The sequence below is a fragment of the Myxocyprinus asiaticus genome, chromosome 42, assembly GCF_019703515.2.
Source record: "Myxocyprinus asiaticus isolate MX2 ecotype Aquarium Trade chromosome 42, UBuf_Myxa_2, whole genome shotgun sequence".
Classification (NCBI taxonomy): domain Eukaryota; kingdom Metazoa; phylum Chordata; class Actinopteri; order Cypriniformes; family Catostomidae; genus Myxocyprinus; species Myxocyprinus asiaticus.
The window spans coordinates 20,983,820-21,005,000 of record NC_059385.1 but is presented as its reverse complement, the minus strand read 5'-3'; the positions used below and the strand labels follow the sequence as shown (position 1 = coordinate 21,005,000).

The window sequence follows — 21,181 nt, the reverse complement described above, 5'->3', positions numbered from 1 at the left end:
GATAGATAGATGATGGATGATGGAAGGAACAGGATAGATAGATAGATAGATAGATAGATAGATAGATAGATAGATAGATAGATAGATAGATGGATGATGGAAGGAACGGGATGAATGAATGGATGGATGGATAGAAAGACAGACGGACGGACGGACGGACGGACGGACGGACAGATGGATGGATGGAACAGGAGGAATGAATAGATAGATAGATAGATAGATAGATAGATAGATGATGGAAGAAACAGGATAGATAGATAGATAGATAGATAGATAGATAGATGATGGAAGAAACAGGATAGATAGATAGATAGATAGATAGATAGATAGATAGATAGATAGATAGATTGATGATGGAAGAAACAGGATAGATAGATAGATAGATAGATAGATAGATGGATGATGGAAGGAACAGGATGAATGAATGGATGGATGGATAGAAAGACAGACGGACGGACGATGGATGGATGGATGGAACAGGAGGAATGAATAAATAGATAGATAGATAGATAGATAGATAGATAGATAGATAGATAGATAGATAGATAGATAGATAGATAGATAGATGATGGAAGGAACAGGATGAATAGATAGATAGATAGATAGATAGATAGATAGATAGATAGATGATGGAAGGAACAGGATGAATAGATAGATAGATAGATAGATAGATAGATAGATAGATAGATAGATAGATAGATAGATAGACAGATAGATGATGGAAGGAACAGGATGAATGAATGGATGGATGGATGGATAGATAGATAGACAGACAGATGGACGGACGGATGGACGATGGATGGATGGATGGAACAGGAGGAATGAATAGATAGATAGATAGAAACTATCATTGTAAGAGACAGTCAATGGAGCATATACAACACAATGACTTGATAATGACAATAAAATAGTAATTTATTACTTTATTCATTAGTTTCATAGATACTCATTTGAGTTCATATACAACATAAAACGACACATTCTAAGTAGGGCTTATTTAAACCTTGTATGTATAACAGCAGAAGCACATGCACAGATAATGTGGCCATTCAATAGACAAAAGCATATCTATCATTTACATTTACAGTTAACAGTTACAGTTTACATGAATCCATCAGATGCGGATTAATTTAGCATGTAATACAATAGGTCAGTGTGTTTAGGGTTTACATTTAACTGACAGCCACTCTAATGAGCAGGACCCCCAGGAGCAGGACAGGGCTGGAGCTCAGGGCCATGGCAGCGTTTTGGTGCTCCCCGTGGCTGTGGGACCGGTGAGGGCCGTTACAGTCGTCGGTGAAGCAGCATTCCAGCTTCATCTCACCATTGCTCATGTGAGACTTGTCACAGAAGGACTTGTAAGCACATGACTTCATCACTGATTCTGTAGCGGAGGAAACACATGGTGGATTTTGAGGGACGCCACAAATGACATCATTTATGGAAATATTTCCTTGATCCAAGCATTGCCCCTTAGGGGTTTTGATCTCAAATAAATGTTTGTGAATAATTTTAAGCATGCATTAAACAAAATACAATATTAAGTTAACTTCAGCTAAGATCTTAAGGTTTAAATGTTTCATTGTCTCTTCCATTTTAAAATGCATTCAGTAAAATTCAAATGTAAAGTACGAGAATATAACTCTGTACATCATTCATGATTATTTTGGTGGCTTTACAGTGTAAGCCTCATTACAGAGTCTGTAAATACATTAATATAGGGGATATGCACTACATTAAATGCATCTGTAGTTAATAGTTATTATTGCATTTGCTATTATTATTATTATTATAGAAGATTAATGGGTAAATTAAATGCATTTACTGTACTTTAATGTAATAACTGTTTAATTTGATAACAGCAGAAACAAAGTTGAGAGTGATGAGGTCACCCCCATGTGGCCAACTAGCGAACTGCAATATCTATCATAAATCAGAATACTGTATGTACTCACGGGGTCCTGTGATTGTAGAGCAGGCATCTGAGTGAGCCGGACACACTGTAGACCCCTGCCGGTTACACTCGTCCTGGTTATTAGCCACACAGGTGAAACACTTGAGTCCCTCACCTTCACACAGCGGACAAGACAACACAGCTAATCTGAGATTATTATGAAGAGCAAACCCCTACCACCCTATAAATAATGTCTCATTTTATGTATACATATATTTAAATAATATTTAATATAAAAAGTTGTAATTTAAATATACATATTATAGTTTTCATATTAACACACACACACACACACACACACACACACACACACTGTATATATGCATGTGTATATATATATATATATACACAGTACTGTGCAAAAGTTTTAGGCACTTGTGAAAAATGTTGCATAGTGAGGATGTCTTCAAAAATAATGACATAAATAGTTTTAATTTCTCACTTAATGTCATACAAAGTCCAGTAAACATAAAAAAGCTAAATCAATATTTGGTGTGAACACCTTTGCCTTTAAAACAGCACCAATTCTCTTAGGTACACCTGGACACAGTTTTTCTTGTTTGTTGGCAGATAGGATGTTCCAAGCTTCTTGGAGAATTCACCACAGTTCTTCTATACATTTAGTCTGTCTCAATTGCTTCCGTGTCTTCATGTAACCCCATACTGACTTGATGTTCAGTGGGGGGCTTTGTGGGGGCCATGACGTCTGTTGCAGGGCTCCCTGTTCTTCTATTCTAATCTGTACTATTTGAAAAAGTAATGTTTGGGAGTCTAACATTTATATTTCCTATTGACACACTAAAGCTGAAGATATAAATAACCATCTTAAGACAAATACTTTTGTGAAACATCTTGAGTGCCTAAAACGTCTGCACAGTACTGTATGTGTATATATATATATATATATATATATATATATATATATATATATATATATATAGATAGATAGATAGATAGATAGATAGATAGATAGATAAAATAACACAGATAACAATATACGTTTTGATACTTTTTAAACACTTACTGTGTAGCACAGCGGCAAACAGGACCAGTACAGCTAGGAGAGTCTTCATGTTGAGGAGAATGTGTGAGTGAAGTCCTGGGACAGTGTGGAAGTCTTAACTACAAACCACTCAACAGCTATCCATAATCCCACAGTGTGCACCCATCACCTAAGCATTACACAGGCTTAACACATGCAATGCATCTGCATAATTTACGATTAATGGGGTGATGCACCTTGAAAGAGGGGAAATGATTGGTTATGGCTATTTAGTAAAATTTAACTTTTGTGTCATAATTCTTTTTAAGGTTTGGTGCAGGAGACATGCAAGCCAGTTATACTTATGAGAAGGCACATAATGTCATCAGAAAGCTTTAAACCAGTTATCTATTCACTTTAAACAATAGGATGTACATTTTGATTGAAACACTGAATATTTTTAAATTCAGTGGAGTATATTCAACCTCAACCGTAGGACAATCTCTTAGTGAGTAACACATATTAATACTCAATCTATCCTGTCACCAGATATCCTTCTTAAGAAGAGATTAGCTACAGTATGCAACTCCCTGACAATATGAGACTCATTTCCATGCAGAAGTGGTCACTGAGCCTGTGATATTGTAAAATGACTGCATTTATAAAAGGTCTTGATTAGAAAATTGTTTGTACCATAGTTTCAAATATTGCAGTATTTAAGAATGACGCAACAAAACAAAGCTAATTATTACTTTTATTCAGGGAATGCATTTATGCACAAAATATATATTAGTCAATGGGATTTCTGTGTAACTCATTCTCTCTTCCACTTTACAAACATTAATAACACAATAAAAGAACAATAATATTCTCATAAAAATACACACAGGTCAGATTTCAGTGAGTACTGTAAAGAACAACAAAAAGCACCTCAAACAACATGACATGACAATTTACAGGCTATTTTATATTGTTCCACATACCCATTAATGTTTGGCACATGGATAGTGGTTTCATTTGGCAGTTGGTTATTCTGAGCAGAAATATTGCATAAGATAGCAGTTGTGGGATTATGTGTTAAAAACAACAGCCAATAGCATCACTTCAGCATCTGGCACATAGCAAATCTGGCACAAGATTGTCAATTCTCATAATGATTAAATTGAATGGTTTAAGAATGATTCAGTCCACAGGCAACTAATAACTAAAGCACTTTGACGGGCTCTGTGCAATCGACTGTGCAATAGCGTAAACAGCAAAATGATTTCAACCTATGACAAACTTTGTACTTCATGCATATTTTAAGACAATGTAATTAATTACTTAATTAAAGAATGTTTAAGTGCTTTCAGTTAGTTTGAAAAATTGTGCTGTTGAATTTTGCAAAGCGAGCATTTGATTGGAAGATTATGACCTTATGAATGGAAGTTAACTAATCAGATTTCTTTAACATCACATTTGGTAACAACATAGCTCTGATCATTTGGCACCTAAACACCTACAGTAGCAAGGTAGTTTGCAAACTCTTCAAACATAAGTTTTAAATGTGCTCAAAGGTTTTCTTTAAATTTGTATCATACATACGATCATGGCAAGTATTGTAACAAAAAAAAAAGTTTTATCTACCTTGAAAATGTGTAAATAATACGATTTGCTACCTCTTGTACAAATAGCAGCAGTGTGATCATGTAAACTACAAACAAGGCCAATTACCTAAACACCTCTTCTTTTACTTAGACACTTGACCATACACACACCCAGTAGAATTCTCCCAATGTCTCATACAAGCAGCTGCCATAACAGCCGAATCTGCAATGTACACAAACTCCACCGAATTTCTGAAGCAGACATCAGAATGTCAGAGATATGCATGTGGTTTTCTCCACCCTTTTCAAGACTCTCACCATTATTTTTATTTTTTTTTATAACAGCAAATGTGGATTGTGGCAATATGGATGTAAGTCCAACATCAGCACATTTGAATCTGTAAAAAATACGCTTCTGACTGCTTTATTTGATTCTTCAGCTCATCCCTTGGATTTAGCCAGATCCATGGAAAAGTTACTTTAATACAATTCCAATAAGAAAACAGTAATTGGAGATCTAAAGGTGTTCTTGGCCAGAGTGGGTATGTGTCAGACAGGGCTTATAAGCAACAATATGAGTATGTTCTACTTCCTCTTAGTCCGTTGTGCCCAACTTGGCTATGAGCTCATCACAAATCTTGGAAAGCTCTTCAATTTCCTGATTCTGCAAACATAAAGTGGATGACAATTAGAATTATTTTGCCTTTTTGTTATCAAAACTTAAAATTTAGAATTACAAAATTAGCATTATTGGCCTGGATTGATCTTGATGAGTTAATTTTGATCTTGTTGAAATAACGTTTTTGATCTTGTTGAGATAATGATTTCGATCTTGTTAAGATAACTTTTTGATCTTTTTGAAATATAGTTTTTAAATCTTGATATAATGTTTTCGATCTTGTTGAGATAACATTTTCGATCTAGTCGAAATAACAATTTTGATCTTGTTGAAATAACGTTTTTGATTCTTTTGAGATAAATATTACGGTCTTGTTAAGATAACTTTTTGATCTTGTTAAAATATCGTTTTCAAATCTTGTCGATATAACGTTTTCGATCTTGTTGAGATAGCTTTTTGATCTTGTTGATATAACGTTTTCGATCTTTTTTTTATAACAAGTTCGATCTTGTTGATATACAGTACATAGGTGAGAAAATCGATGGCAAATGACAAGATTGTAGCGTTACAGCATGTCGAATTTGCCAAACAACAGTGTCACGTCCCGGCACTATAGTTACATAAAACATGTTGTTTTATTACACCAACATCACTGCGCAAATCGGTGGTTTTGAGATGCAGAAACAGCAGCAGCAAAAATGCACCTCTCCCAGATGACACTGAGCAAGACGCTCCTAAGTAACAAAAACAAGCTTATTCAAAAATCTGACAACGTAAGAAACGTGCTATTACATGAGACTTATTATTCTCTGGTTTTGTCGTGGAAATGTAAACAGGTATGAGTACAACACTTGCAAACATGTTAAAAGCCCGTAATAACGCCGGTAAAGTTTAAAGTTAGTGTGAAACCGGGGGAATAGTCCATTAAATTTATGTGTGCTGATCGTTTTTTGCTCAAGCTGCTAAATAATATTTAATTATGTACATGTATCGTAAAACCAGAAGTCAGGTTCCTCATGAGTTTTTTTCACCACTAAATGACATTGAAAGAAGTTTTTTCAGTGTTTTTTCAATCCCCTCCTGGGATTTTCACACACAACAGTCTCCAGAATTCACTCCGAATGGTGCCAAAAACAAAAACATCCAGTGAGCGGCAGTCCTGTGGACGGAAATGCCTTGTTGATGAGAGAGGTCAACAGAGAATGGCCAGACTGGTTCGAACCGAAAAGTCTAACTCTGTAACTCAGATAACCGCTCTGTACAATTGTGGTGAGAAGAATATAATCTCAGAATGCTATTCTGAGATGCGGGTTGGTGCTGTTTTGGCGGCACATGGGGGACCTACACAATATTAGGCAGGTGGTTTTAATGTTGTGGCTGATCGTGTATATATATATATACTGTATATACACTGTATATCATAAAACATGTTTTGTACATTTACGTCAACTGTATGCATGGTCTTCACAACTTCCCATATCAAGTCTAAATTTTAAGGGATCAAAGAGAATTTTAAGTTGAAGGAAGAGTTTTAACAATTATATTTGATCTCTTTGTCTTTGCAAAATTGAGCTGCTCACCTATTTGACGTTACAGGATGTGTTGTATTCTATCAGATGTGTGTAATCCAGTTTCATGAAGCTGAATGTGTGAGATTTTACCTTCTGTTCAAGCGCTCGCTCCAGGGAGTCCACCTTCATTTGCTCTTTTCTCAGGCTGGCATTCAGCGCCACACTCTCTGCGTTGGCCTTAGCTCGCACCTGAGCTATTTCCTCATTCGCTCTGCAACAAAAACACAGATCAGAAACTGAGAGGACAAAAGAACATCACATCCAACTACGAGAAACTTGAGTTTTTATTTTAAAGTCTTTCATTGATTAAAATAAATTGGATTAAATACAGTATATTCACACTGGCAACTCATGAGATCCACTCAGCAATTCTATGCTGCTGAAAACTAGTAAGCACAGTAAGCAGTAAGAAGTAAGCATATTTAAAGAAATAGTTCACCCAAAATGTAATTTATTCACCCTCATGTCATTCCAAACCCATGCACAAACACAAAAGGAGAGTTTTTTTAAGAGTCTTCGCACAGCTCTATTCCATTCAACGACATTTAACAGTGGCCGTGGCTGTCAAGCTCCAAAAAGGACAAAACACACCATAAAATCACTTTAACTGACTTGTGCGTTATATTCCAAGTCTTCCAAAGTCGCCTTTTGTTTTCCACGGAAAAAAATTACAGCATTTAAATTTGAAACGACATGAGTAAATAATGACAGAATTTAAATATTTGGGTGAACCACTCTTTTAAAACTGAATATCATAGGTATCAAGGTTGAACAAACTTACTTTTCAAGTTTCTCCTCTGCATGGATTTTGAGAGTCTGATAACGCTGTTCCTCCTGCCTCACACGTGTGAGGTAGTCCTGAGCACACTTCTTTAGCACTTCTTCATTCTGAAACAGACAAGAGTGACCAACAAAACAGTCAGTCATCAAATTCTATAGAACATCTGAATGTAAGCAGCTCAATTATTTACATTACAGCAACAATTTCTTGGTTAATTCAAATTACACTGGACTTTGGTGATGATCTGTTACCTTCTTAAAACCCTCAAGGACAGTCTTCATGTTTTCGTAGCGTCTAAACAGGTCAGACAGTGAGCGTTCCACAGAGTTGAGGTCGGCTATGGCCTGATCTCTCTCCAAAGTTAACTGGTGGACACTTTTCTCAGATCCTATGGACTTACGTTGCTCATCCTCTGCTTGGGAAAAATGTTCAGATAAAGAAAAACCTGCTTTTCAAATCTACATAGAAGTGTGATAACATTTCAACTAAAATCTGCATGTAGTTGACTTCATACTGTCATTAAACAATTCTGGCAAGCATGATCACTCACCAATCATTTGGGCTACTGTCTTCTCATACTCATCCACTATTTTCCTATGATGAAACCAGTAAACAAAGTTAGAACTTTGTTTCATTGTGAGGATTGCATTGTTAGAGAATACTCTATGTGGGGATTAAACTTAAAATATTCTGGGAAAGGTTCAACATATGGATGTAGGCCTACCTCATTTCAATGACCTCTAGTCTACTCTCCTCATATTTCCTTTTCCACTCATTGGCTTCAACCTCTTTGGAGATTATCTGCAAGTATACAATAAAAACACAAATTCACATACATATTCCATCACAAGTCAACACACAGTTCCCATGACCAATTTACATTTTGGTCCCAGGGGGGCCCCATTCACAGTGTCCGCCACCATTTTCTCCCACCTTGACGTTCGCTGGAAGAGCACATCTAAATGCGTTCAGTGGGAGACACTGATATAAACACGTAGTCAAAGCCATCCATGTAGCGCATGTTCATAGTTTTATGCTAAGGGATGGCTTGGGGGTCATTGCCCCTCTAGATTTTCCATGAACCCGAGAGAAACTTCAGCTACCCTACTACCAGAAACTGGTCCCACAGATGTCCCACCAGGACTGAACGATCAAGGGGCACTCTGCCCCCCCGGACTAATGGCAAAACGATCAACGTTAACCCCCACCCCTTTTTTTAAACAAACAAGTGCCCCGCCAATGACTACATCCTAGTACCAGCCCTGATTAGTATTATAATTATAATATTGTTATTTAAATAACATGTAGGCCTAATACTGTGGTGGGATTGGGACAGATCTCAAAAAAGTGGAATCTGGAATGGTAAAATAAGACACAGGGCAGGTGTTTGTGTGTTACCTCTTCTCTGATCAGTGTGAGCACTGCTGCCTTGTCCATCTCACTGAGAGGGATTGAATCCAGCCCTGGACTTGACTTCTCTACAGTCTCACTGTCTGAAGAACTCAAAGCATTACTCTTACACAGGTCCTCTGTACTCTGCAGAGAGCACATTCACAGATAAGCTTTAATAATTAGTGGCTATTTTATTTTTGGTTATATTATATATTATGTATATATTGTAAGTTGAGTATAACTATAACCTTATCACATGTTTGTAACCATGCAACAAAGATAACATGCATCAGAGCACATAAAATGTATATATGATATTATATTACAATGTAATACTTATTATATTATGGTTGTTATAACAATTAATAATAATAAACACAATTTGCATTAAACTTTAATAACAACGTTTTCAAAATATTGCTAAACCACATATAAAAAACAGATCATAAATAAATAGGATACAATGTCTTAAATCTTTCCTCTGACCCAGTTATTAGCTGGTGTGAAACTGCTTGTCCTTGGGCAGATTATGGCCTGTGGACACTAATCCTCTTAATGGGATATGATTGTGAATCTCTTTCAAAGATATGGAACCTCTGCTATGAGTTCATGTGATGTAGGTAGTCATGTGAATGGGAATGGAATATCTCATCTCATATCGATCAGAACTTACCGGAGAGGAGAGGTCTTTCTCATCAAACTGGTCTGTTATCCCCACAGGCAGATCTGATTGGAAAGAAAGACAAATTGTTACTGATTCTATTTTTGCCACCCCCTCTTGTGTTTCCACAGGGTAACTCTGAAGTATTTAAAAAAAAAAAAGTACCTTTGAATGGTTCTTTGCCAAAGATGTATAGTATCAAAGAATTATTAAACAGTTATTCATAAGGTAATCAATAGAGGGCAGCACAGTCTACTACTACAGGAGCAAGATGCTGCAAGTGTCACTTGCATTCAGGTCAATAGTGCTGTGCTAACAGTAATGCAGTTCACTTCTTTTTTCTGAATCTATTGTAAAAGTAATATTTCTGCAAGTGAGAATAAGAGAAGGACAAGAAAACTTATTTTTAAAGACATGAAACTGCATTTCTGCATCGCATTTAAAGTCAAGTTATGATTACATTGGTAGATATTAGATTTTTCCCGCTTGATGCAGTTTGCATTAACAGAATTTGTTTCAGAGGCAGAGACATTTATTACAACTGGATAAAACATTCTAATAAAAAACTCGATAGGTACAATTTCTGAAGACCTGTTGAGTGGCTCTTTTCACTTGTTAGCATAATGTCCCACCAAGGGCCTCAGTAGACTGCCCCAAGTCAAAAGAGCCCACCCCCATATTTCTACGATGTTGCAGAGATATTTGTGTTGCTATATGGTTGCTAGGGTGCTCTGGATGGTTGCTAGGCAGTTGCCAGGATGATCACTAACGTCTGTTTGTCAGCCCGAGTCAACAGAACCCATCCCCATGTCTCCACGATGTCCTGGTGCAGAGACATGAGTGTTTCTATATGGTTGCTGGGGTGTTCTGAATCATTGCTAGGGTGTAGCTAGACAGTTGCCAGAGTAATTCTTAATGGCTGCTTGATAGCTCGAGTGACACGAGCCAAACTCCATGTCTCTATGACATTCTCATCTGAAGATATCCCTCCCCATTTTCAATGGAAGTCTATGGGTTTCAGTTGCTAGAGTGCTCTGGATGATTGCTAGGGCGCAACTAGGCAGTTCCCAAGGTGATACTTAAATAATTCTTGCTAGCTTGAGTTAAAAGAGCCAACCCTGATGTCTCTATGACATTCTGATCCAGACATATGATCCCTCAGATTACCTGTCGATGTTAAATCTATGAGATTTTTTTCTTCGTTTTTTTGCCGGCTGGGCGAAAATCGTACAGAAGTCAGAAGTTTACATACACTTAGATTGAAGTAATTAAAACAAATTTTTTAACCAATCCACAGATTTCGTATTAACAAACTATAGTTTTGGCAAGTCGTTTAGGACATCTACTTTGTACATGACTTTGCAACAGTCCCTCTGCTTTGCTGCAGGAGGGACTGTTGCACTTCACAAAATAGATGGCATCATGAGGAAGGAAAATTTTGTGGATATATTGAAGCAAAATCTTCAGCCATCAGCTAGGAAGTTAAAGCTCGTCGCAAATGGGTCTTCCAAATGGACAATGACCCCAAGCATACCTCCAAAGGTGTGGCAAAATGGCTTAAGGACAACAAAGTCAAGGTATTGGAGAAGCCATCACAAAGATCTGACCTCAATCTGATTTCACAAGAAAATTTGTGGGCAGAACTGAAAAAGTGTGTGCGAGCATGGAGGCCTACAAACCTGACTCAGTTACACCAGTTCTGTCTGGAGGAATGGGCCAAAATTCCAGCAACTTGTTGTGAGAAGCTTGTGGAAGGCTACCCAAAATATTTGACCCAAGTTAAACAATATAAAGGCAATGATACCAAATACTAACAAAGTGTATGTAAACTTCTGACCCACTGGGAATGTGATGAAAGTAATTAAAGCTGAAATAAATAATTCTCTCTACTATTATTCTGACATTTCACATTCTTAAAATAAAGTAGTGATCCTAACTGACCTAAGACAGGGAATGTTTTCTACGATTAAATGTCAGGAATTGTGAAAAACTGATTTTATAAATGTATGACTTCAACTGTATGTACAGCAAGTGAACATTCTATGCCCAATGGCTAATAAAAGTCATAGCAGTAATAAGCCAGCTGATTTAAAACCTCATTCATGGGTGTATAACAAATGGTGTGGGACCATAAAGTTAGGTACCAAACTTTAAAGAATTGGTTATGGAATTTAACAGAATCTCTAAGCGAGGGTCATAGAAGATGTAATACTGATGCCTAACTAAGGCATGTGCCAGTAAAAAGCATTTTTCTTAAGACTAACATGGACTTATTCATTTTAATGATTTCATGTTGCCTATAAGCAAGGTACTGGTGGGACATTTTATTGGACATATCAATGATATGACCCCCAGTGCTTCTATCTGCCTTTTTCTTGAGTGTGGAAGTGTTCCACGATTAATAATGGAAACCTGTTTTCGCTTTCCGGTCTCTATTGTTTTCACTCGCATGGGCATATGTTTTTAGTGGATAATGAGATGTTTAGCATATAACGTTTTTTAAAATTGCCAAATTCTAAAACATGTGGCTCCATAGTGCCAATACTTTACAGATCTTATGAAAGTGACTCACCCGTCAAAGTTTAAGATGTAGGTGGATTACTTGAGGCTAAGAACCGAGGTGAGTTACATTGATATCATTGCCCTAATAGCACACGTACATCACCTAGACGTCTATTTGAGGTGTGTGTTTACATCTGGAAGATGTATTTTTTAGGTTGTTTGCTCATCTGCAATATGTTTCCTCTCGGATGTCAGTAAGACATTCAGTAGATGTCTTTGAGACGTTTATGATTAAGAATGTTTGTAAATCTGAAGATGTTTAGCAGATGTTATTTAGAATGTGATACTTTCCATATGAAAAGATCTAAAACAGACATCTCGGAGACATATGTGTGCAATCTGGGTTACTACTTCGAGTTGTTATGCCAGGCAACAATTGCACAAGTTGAGCCAGAATTAATTTTTACTTCAACTAACACTAAAATGGTTGTTATTCTCTTTCTCGAAGGCTTATATTGGAAGTTTCTTATGGAGACCAGCGGCAATAAGAATTATCATGGTGCCACATAGTGGTTATAGTCAGTAAAACTGTACAATAGTGGCATGTGACAAAGAATGCAATCTTGCCAAACTGCTGTTCTCTGGTGGCTCAGAAGATCCAATTTAAAATTTAATGGGAACAGTTGGATTTTCTGGGACTGTTTCTGTTTACTGGGCAAATTAAAATAAGATTTGCCCCCGGTGTTCTCTGCCAACGGAACAGAGGGCCGTTCTTTTCCTGAGAGAGATAGAGGCAGACGGAACAAGTAAGCTTTCTCACTCAAAAGAGTTCTGTGTTTGCACAATGCCCCTGATCTGTCCGACCTAACAGAGCAATGCTTGATTGATTATTGATTGATTATCTGAGAATAAACACTGCAGCACTACAATAGAGCAAAGCACAGAAATGAGCACACTACCGATAACCTCTTATTTTCATTCACTAATTTGTGAATGAATCACTCTTTTGAACCACATACACTGATCAGCCACAACATTAAAACCACCTGCCTAATATTGTGTAGGTCCCCTTCATGCTGCCAAAACAGTGCCAACCCGCATCTCAGAATAGCATTCTGATTATATTCTTCTCACCACAATTGTACAGAGCAGTTATCTAAGCTACTGTAGACTTTGTCAGTTCAAACCAGTCTGGCCATTCTCTGTTGACCTCTCTCATCAACATGGCATTTCCAGACAGAACTGCCGCTCACAGGATGTTTTTTTGTTTTTGGCACCATTTGGAGTAAATTCTATAGACTGTTGTGTTTGAAAATCCCAGGAGATCAGCAGTTACAGAAGTACTCAAACCAGCCCGTCTGGCACCAACAATCATCCATGCGATTATCTAATCAGCCAATTGTGTGGCAGCACTTAAGTGCATAAAGTCATTCATATACGGGTCAGGAGCTTCAGTTAATGTTAACATCAACCATCAGAATGGGTAAAAACTATGATCTCAGTGTTTTGGACCATGGCATGATTGTTGGTGCCAGATGGGCTGGTTTGAGTATTTCTGTAACTGCTGATCTCTTGGGATTTTCACACACAACATTCTCTAGAATTTACTCCGAATGGCACCAAAAACAAAAAACATCCAGTGAGCAGCAGTTCTGCGGACGGAAATGCCTTGTTGATGAGAGAGGTCAACAGAGAATGGCCAGACTGGTTCGAACTGACAAAGTCTACGGTAACTCAGATAACCGCTCTGTACAATTGTGGTGAGACGAATATAATCTCAGGATGCTATTCTTTGCTATTCTTTGTTATTATTTGGCAGCACGAGGGGGACCTACACAATATTAGGCAGGTGGTTTTAATGTTGTGGCTGATCGGTGTATGTTCATATGATTTGTTCGAACCAATTCACAAAGCGTTTCATTTGGTAGTAAAACTGTTGGGTGGCATGTTATAAATCATATACTTAAGTCATTTAATCAAGTCATAAATTAATTATAACACAAACAAAAATGCAACATTTGTAAACAAAACTAAAAGTGATAAAAAGCAACTTTTAAATAGGCTATTTAACTATGCAACTTTTTTCCACAAAAAAACAAAACAAAAAACAAAAATCTAATGGGAGTACTGACTCAAATTGATGAATAATGTTTTTGACCATTATTTTGGTCATAATAATGGCTAATAACCTAATAGGATTGTTTATTTTACTGGGGATGATCTGATTTCTGAAGGTGGAAGAGCTCCCTCACCATCTGCAGTCTTGGTACTGGTGATGGTTTTGGTGCAGTCTGAAAATTCCTCCATCTCATCTTTCTGCCCCATGACAGTGGAGGCCAGTTTCTCCTCATCAGTGGCGTGCCGCACGCGGTGAGGCAGCTCAGATGCAGGATCCTTCTGCACATCTTTCTCCTGCAAATCAGAACAGCAGAATATAATGATGAACTGCCTAAGAAGAACAATATGAAATGATGCTGTGTATACTTGCAGAAAGTTGATCAGGCAAAATGTTGGATGCCATAGCCTAAAAAATTAATTAAAGCATGTCCTAATATAGTCTTAAACTCTCTGGGACAGAAGCACAGGAGAACACAGTGATCCGCTTTGGGCCCTGCATCCTGTTTTAGTTCACAGGGTGCACACAGCAGCGATGCACATGAGAAAGCTTTTGAGTGCTGGTTCAGAGAGCACTGATGTCCTGAAGACAGAGCTTTATCAGTGTGTATGAGATAGAAAGATGTGCGAAGGAGGGTTTGCTAAGAAAGGGATGATAGGAGAGAGTGCCAGGGAACAGGGAGGAGGGGATGTGCTGAGTCACTGCAGTAAAAACAAAAGTCCTAAACAATACATCAAACCTAGAGGCTCTATATGGCAAAACATTTGTGTTCATGTTCATACTGTCACGTACTGTATATACCCACAAAAATGCACAAACGCTCATAGATTCATGCATACAAGAAAAAGCCAGTTGGACACATACTCTTACTTGGTGGTCAGTGTTGAAACCTTACCTGATTAAAGACATCAAGGACTAAGGACTGGTTCTCATACTTCTTTACTTTACATGAGTTCCTGCAGAAAGGAATGCAGCCACCATCAGTATATGAAACCAAGAAACATTGGAACAACATTCATAAATATTCTTTCCTCTTAAAGCCCAAAGTATACTTCAGTTTTTATGTGTATGCTAAGTGGCATAAATTTCGTCATCAGCAGCACTCGCGCAATGTACGAGTACATACTCTGCATGCATATTGGTAGACAGTACTCACAGTATCAGAGAGAAATTAGTGATAGACCAATATATTATGCAGGTGGACAGGTGTAAGTTCCAAAATCTACTGACAGGTTTGTCAGTGGATAATGCACATTTTCGGTTTTCAAATTGCTTTAGGTAAATTTCATGTAAGTATTCTGCATAGTTTTAATTTTAATATCAGAAATTTTGCATTCATCTGCAAATGCTACTCACTTTTTCTTGGTAACCCACTTTAATCGCTTTTGGTTGTGAAAGAAATGTATCATGGGTCACAAATATTAATAAGATAAGAATAGGGTATTTCTACCAAGGTCTCAGAAACCAAATATGTTTGCTTTTGCTTTTAAAAGGAATATTCCAGGATAAGCTAAATTGACAGCAGTTGTGACTTAATGTTGATTACCACAAAAATTAAGTTTGACTTGCCCCACCTTTTCTTTAAAAAAAAAAGCAAAAATAGAGATTACAGTGGTAGTGAACGGGCCAATCCATAAACGTTAAAATACTCACTGTTTCAAAAGTATAGCCACAAGATGTATACAATATGTGTGTTAAAATGATTTGTGTGATAAAATCACTTAGGTCTACTAACCTTTTCTGTGTAAAGTTGTAGCCAATTTTACAACTTTGTTGCCATGATGATTAAATGTCAAAAAACTCCAAAACCCTAAAATGACTGTAAAAAATTGTGATTTAAACAACCCTACAGCTCAAATAATACATGCGATTTAAAATAAGAACTGATGTAAGTGCTTTCATAAAGTTACAAGCTTCACAATTCTGCCTTTAAACCCTCCAAAAATTGGTCCCAATTCACTTCCATTGTAAGTGCCTCACAGTAACTTCGATTTTTGCTTTATTTAAAGAAAAGGTGGGGCAAGTCGAAATAAATGTTTGTGATAATCAACATTATGCCACAAATGCTGTCAGTTGAGCTTAACTTTTACTGAACCTGGAATATTTTTTTAATTGATGCTGCATCCATAGTGACACGTATCAATATAAAGTCCAAAACCACTGTCGAATTGGCCAGCAAAGCAAAAAATTACTCACACCTTTAAATTGTGTTACATACTATACTTATTTCAGCATTAAGTTGGCTATTGCTAAGCCTGCATTCTTGATATCAGTCAACCACTAATAAAAATAATAACTGTCATTGTATTTTAGAAAAAAAAACAAAAAAAAAAACAGAGCCTACATAACTAAAATGCAAAAACTGATGTATGCTAGTTATTAACACTGTTTGGGTATTTGGGAAAGAGACCATTTGTATGCTGATCACCATGATGAGAGGTTCATAGTACAAAATCATTATCAATAGCCCATGGACTAAGTCAATACTGTCAGCCTCGACAGTTAGAATATAATAAATAAAGTACAACTCCTGCCCTAGTTTGTTTGGAGGACTGATATATGATTTAGAGCCAGAGGGCAGCTCAGTGCTTTGCAGAGCTCATGACATGCAATGGGACAGAAGAGATAACAGTGAAAGTTATAGGAAATGAGGGCAGGAGAGGATACTTACAATAGAAAACAGAGAAACCATGCTTGCTCAGTGGTCCTGAGGATAGTATGACAGTGAGGAAGAGAGGAAGCAGACACAGAGAGGAGGGGATGTGGAGAGGGGGACGTGTCGTATGACATTAGAGGGCAAGAGAGGAGCATGAAGAAAACAAGTAGGAGTGAGTTTTAGCTTCCTGGCTTTTATACACAAATAGGCGTTAGTTTGTTGAGTGAATGTGATTGTTTAACAGAGGACAAAGGGATGGAAAAGTGTGGAAACTTTTAAACAGCAACAGTGGGTAAAAAACTACTGTAACCTTGAATAGAGTGGATCGAAATTTCATAAATAGGCTGAACACATAACTATGAAATACGATTATGCCACAGGAAAGACAAGATTAGACAGTGATTTTGAAAATGAAGGGGGCGTACTGACAATTCAAAAAGAAAACCTCTCCTGTTTGCTAATTTTACGTAGAACTGTTAGCTTCAAATACAGCCAGGTATAGACACGACAGAAGGCCATCAAAAAGTTGCAATACACAGTACTTTCAGCATCTGGCAACTTAATTGGGACTCACGTGATGATCCTGTCTTTGTTTTTATTTGGTGACTGCCCGGCTTTCTTCCTCTGCTCCAGAGTTCCCTCTGGTTTGTGTTTGTCTGTTAGCTTCTCAGTCGTTGATTTAATCGTGTCACCTCCTCCTAAGTTCTTTGGTGGCTTAAAAGGATCAACAGAATCATCAAAGTTATCAGCGTCAAAATTATACGATCCTTTAGGGAGTGTCATTGAATTGCCAAGTTTATTGTTCCCTCCGAAAGGATTAAAGTTGGGATCATCCCACTGATTCGGGTCAAAGTTGTAGGATTTCTTAGGAATTGGAATATCATCAACATTCATGGGGGCTGCATTCTGAGATGGTGGTTGGTCTTGTTCTGATGAAGTCTCTGGCAGTGGGACTGTTGTTTCTGCAGCTTTCGGTCTCTGAGTTTTTGGAGAAGCCAGCTTGCTGCTTGCCTTCTTTCCAAGCCTCTTGGGTGGACGTTTCTTGGCTTTGCCATCATCAAGTCCAAACTCCAACTTAACTGGCTGCATTGATGTTTCGTCTGTTAGTTCTGATTTGGGAATACTGGCATTGGCAGGTGGAAAGTTCTGCAACTTAGAACCTCCAGTGGCAAAAGGAATGATTTTGTCGTCAAACTGATCATTGTCAAAGTTGTAGCTTTCTTTTGGAAGAATCGGTGGATCGTCATCCACCTCGTTGGGGTCTACGCCATTAAGTGGGGCCTTCACCTTGAGGGAAGGAGGTCTAGGTTTGAGGGACTTGTTTTGTGGTTTGGGGGATGGTTCTTCAATATGACCATTGCAGATGGGCTCTGCATCAACTGTCAGACCTGCTTCAGCAGGATATGGCTGTTCCACATCCATGACAGCAGAGGAAGGCTGGTTCCTGGGTTTCAGGGTCAAGCTGGGGTTGACACTGGTCTGCTGCAGGCCCGGGGCAAATACATCCTCAGGAAAGGTCTCAGTCAGGGTGAGGCTTTGGGTGATGATGGAGGTCAACTGATTTACATCATCTTCTGGGAAACCTGTTGACAGTAGAAGTAGTAGTTTTGGTTTTTAAGGTCTTTAATTTCTGGAAATTAAACCCTGATAGTCAACAATTCTGATGAAATATACAATAATAAGTAAGTGCATATAACAGCATGATCACCTAATACCATATTTCTATCTAGTATTTTTGGAGTTTTCCAATTTACCTTTCACATGTTCTTAGAACACATAAGCTGTATTGTTCAACCTATGGAGGGTATTTGAAGGACAGTCTTCCTTACAACAGAAAAGGCAGGAAATGTCACTTTTCAACAATAGCCTTCCTTTCTTTGTCTTCAAAAGGCATAAAAAACTTAACAGGACAGCTATGACTAAGAATTAAGCACAAAAATGGGATGGACATTTCAGTACTTCCATTTTGGATGTACTTGAAAGATGTCTGGCCTTTCTGTGTCGTTAAATGGAAAAAAATGTGAGAACTGCACCAGTTTAAGCTGTAACTAGAGGGTAACAAATCACACCTTGAGAATCAATGACTAAAACAATGTCATCACTGATAATGTAGCCATTGACTAATCATCATGCTGGCAGTCATCTTTGAGTTTTGATGAAACAGCCTGTTGCTAAGAGACAGTAGAAGACACTCTATTTATAAATGAGATGTGTGACTTCACGCTAACCTCCAATTAAGACAGCTTTGGAAAGTGCTTGTTGTTATCTGTTCTAAATACAGTATTTACATGCAAGAGAGAACATGTCCATTGATCAGGAGACTGTGTCTCAGAGTTGAAATACTGTAAATCATTAAATCTGACACATTTGGTACAATTCAGTAAAGAGGGAGAAGGAAAGCACTAATGCTACAACTTTTATGCCATTATATAGAGTCTATATAACAAGTTCTTCATGTGTAATACTGTGTGGAGTTTCAGCTGTAGGCCTACACATTTAGTGCTTTAACATATTAAGCTGTTCATGTGAGCGATTTGAGTTCGTGCCTGGCTGGCAGCTTTTTATTTGGGTGGTGTGTGGTAGTGGTTAAGGCCTAAGACTGGTAACCATAAGGATGCTAGTTCAGTCCCTGTAAGAAGCAAGCCAAAAGCCATCACCATTCTGCCCTTGACTAAGGCACTTAACCACAAGTTGCAGAGGGACTGATCCAGTCATAACATCATTGTGCCATTCCATACATGAAAACCACGGAAACATTCCACAGGCCCAAAGTTCCAAAAATCACCTTCACTGCATGCAAGGCAATAGTTAGTAATATCTTTAATCTAGTACAATGTTTTCTACTGGACATATTTTTGAATTGCGATCATTTGAAAAACAGGAACTTGTACTTAACTAACCAGCACTTTAGGAAACTTGGCTTTCCTGCATGAAAGAGACACAATTACAGGTTTCAGCACTGTAGTGACAATATTTCTCCCACAGACCTTCCAAATTCTCGGAGTCCTCTCCAATGTCCATGTCCAAACCTCTTGCTTTTGCCAAGGTTAAGCTTTTTTTTCCTCTTTGTGTCGCTACATATCCGCTACTACATCATCCTTCACTGTTTACTGAGATGGCTGCCAGCCCTTTTCTTCGAGGACACCAAAAACATTCTGATCCGCACTTGTCTCCGCGGTCATCGCTGTCATCACTTTCAGAGGTCAAGGCTCCTCCTCTACATTCATGGACAGGATTAGCTAATTTCTGCAGTGTCTTAACTTTTAGACAGAGATGAAAAGCACCATCTCTCTTTCACAATCCAATTCTAAATATAGCTGCAAGCAGCAATTAAGGGGCCAAGCACATCAGCCATTATTAGGCATAACAATGGCAAAAAATAAGTAATTAAAAAGCAATCTGGTCATGATTTTAGGCAAAATGGTTGAAAAACCATGAATACTATCAATTGCATTGGGACATAAAAGCTTATTACATTTGACCAACAGGTGGCGCTGTCACCAAATTAATATGGTGTGGTCAAGGTGTGGTCATGACACATACATTTTCATGTCAATACCCAAAGCATGAGGTAGAGCCTGAAAACCATTCTGGCACCGTGCCATCATATTCATTGTTGTTTTAAACGAAAATGGTTTGGTCTATCAACACGAAATCCATAACTGTTTGTCGGCATGGTCTGAAGGTGGTCTGATCTGATTTTGAAAAAAATCTGACAAACGCTCTAGGAGTTTGAAAAAGTAGGTTTTTAAGGGATTTCAAAATGGCGGACAGGAAGTTCGATTGATCATGGCATAATTGGTATCCACGTTCTCAGCATAACCCACAAAATCTAACAAGACTGGTCTCATGACAATAGCACAAAGTAATCAAAAGCTATTAGCATTTTATGAAAATTTGGTATAACTTTTGACCAGAATGTGGCGCTGTCCCAAAACTTTTTGAGTACCTTCAGGGTATTGTGCCAATGACACATAACAAGTTTCATAATGATATGTCAATGCATTTGGAAAATAAAGCATTTTACAATAAAATTCAAATGGGCAATGCCCAAAATGGCTGACATAGGAACATTTGGTATCATTCAACTCGGCATCATACACAGACTGTAACAAAACCAGATTAGTAGATTAGCAGAACCGTTCAGAAGTTATAAGCAAAAATGTGCATTTTTCAGGAGGTGCTGTGCCAAAACTGTGCAGGTACCCTCAGGTCATGGTTATCATAATACACCAAGTTTGGTGTGAATACGCTAAAGTGTTGCGGAGATATAGCCTCATGTCCAATTTGGCGTGTTCTACATTTAATTTGTTCACGTATTATTTGAGAACCGTTTGACTAATCAACTTGAATTCCAAAAA

At 37.7% G+C, this 21,181-nt stretch overlaps 2 protein-coding genes across 5 annotated transcripts in view; both read right to left on the bottom strand.

The window, feature by feature from the left end:
* Positions 1-897: 897 nt before the first annotated feature.
* On the bottom strand, positions 898-3,138 carry LOC127432409 (CD59 glycoprotein-like). Of its 2 annotated transcripts, none has more exons than XM_051683458.1 (3): positions 2,979-3,138; positions 1,956-2,069; positions 898-1,384 (listed from the first exon to the last, which is right to left on the bottom strand). In XM_051683458.1, the coding sequence occupies exons 1-3, from the start codon at positions 3,025-3,027 to the stop codon at positions 1,173-1,175; spliced, it is 375 nt and encodes a 124-aa protein (XP_051539418.1). In that variant the 5' UTR covers positions 3,028-3,138; the 3' UTR covers positions 898-1,172. The 2 variants fall into 2 exon arrangements, with proteins under 2 accessions (XP_051539418.1, XP_051539417.1); XM_051683457.1 differs by having other exon boundaries at positions 1,956-2,096; positions 2,979-3,116.
* A 537-nt stretch (positions 3,139-3,675) lies between these two features.
* The window catches only part of LOC127432407 (transforming acidic coiled-coil-containing protein 1-like), a 53,255-nt gene continuing 35,749 nt past the window's right edge, over positions 3,676-21,181 (bottom strand). For all 3 annotated transcript variants that reach the window (XM_051683455.1, XM_051683453.1, XM_051683452.1), the window contains exons 3-13: positions 17,395-18,403; positions 15,060-15,120; positions 14,301-14,460; positions 9,559-9,611; positions 8,892-9,029; positions 8,218-8,294; positions 8,044-8,087; positions 7,745-7,905; positions 7,494-7,600; positions 6,803-6,923; positions 3,676-5,186 (exon numbers count right to left, since the gene is read on the bottom strand). In XM_051683455.1, coding sequence (XP_051539415.1) covers positions 5,118-5,186; positions 6,803-6,923; positions 7,494-7,600; positions 7,745-7,905; positions 8,044-8,087; positions 8,218-8,294; positions 8,892-9,029; positions 9,559-9,611; positions 14,301-14,460; positions 15,060-15,120; positions 17,395-18,403 — 2,000 coding nt within the window. In that variant the 3' untranslated portion in view covers positions 3,676-5,117. The remainder of the gene's footprint in view (positions 5,187-6,802; positions 6,924-7,493; positions 7,601-7,744; positions 7,906-8,043; positions 8,088-8,217; positions 8,295-8,891; positions 9,030-9,558; positions 9,612-14,300; positions 14,461-15,059; positions 15,121-17,394; positions 18,404-21,181) is intronic.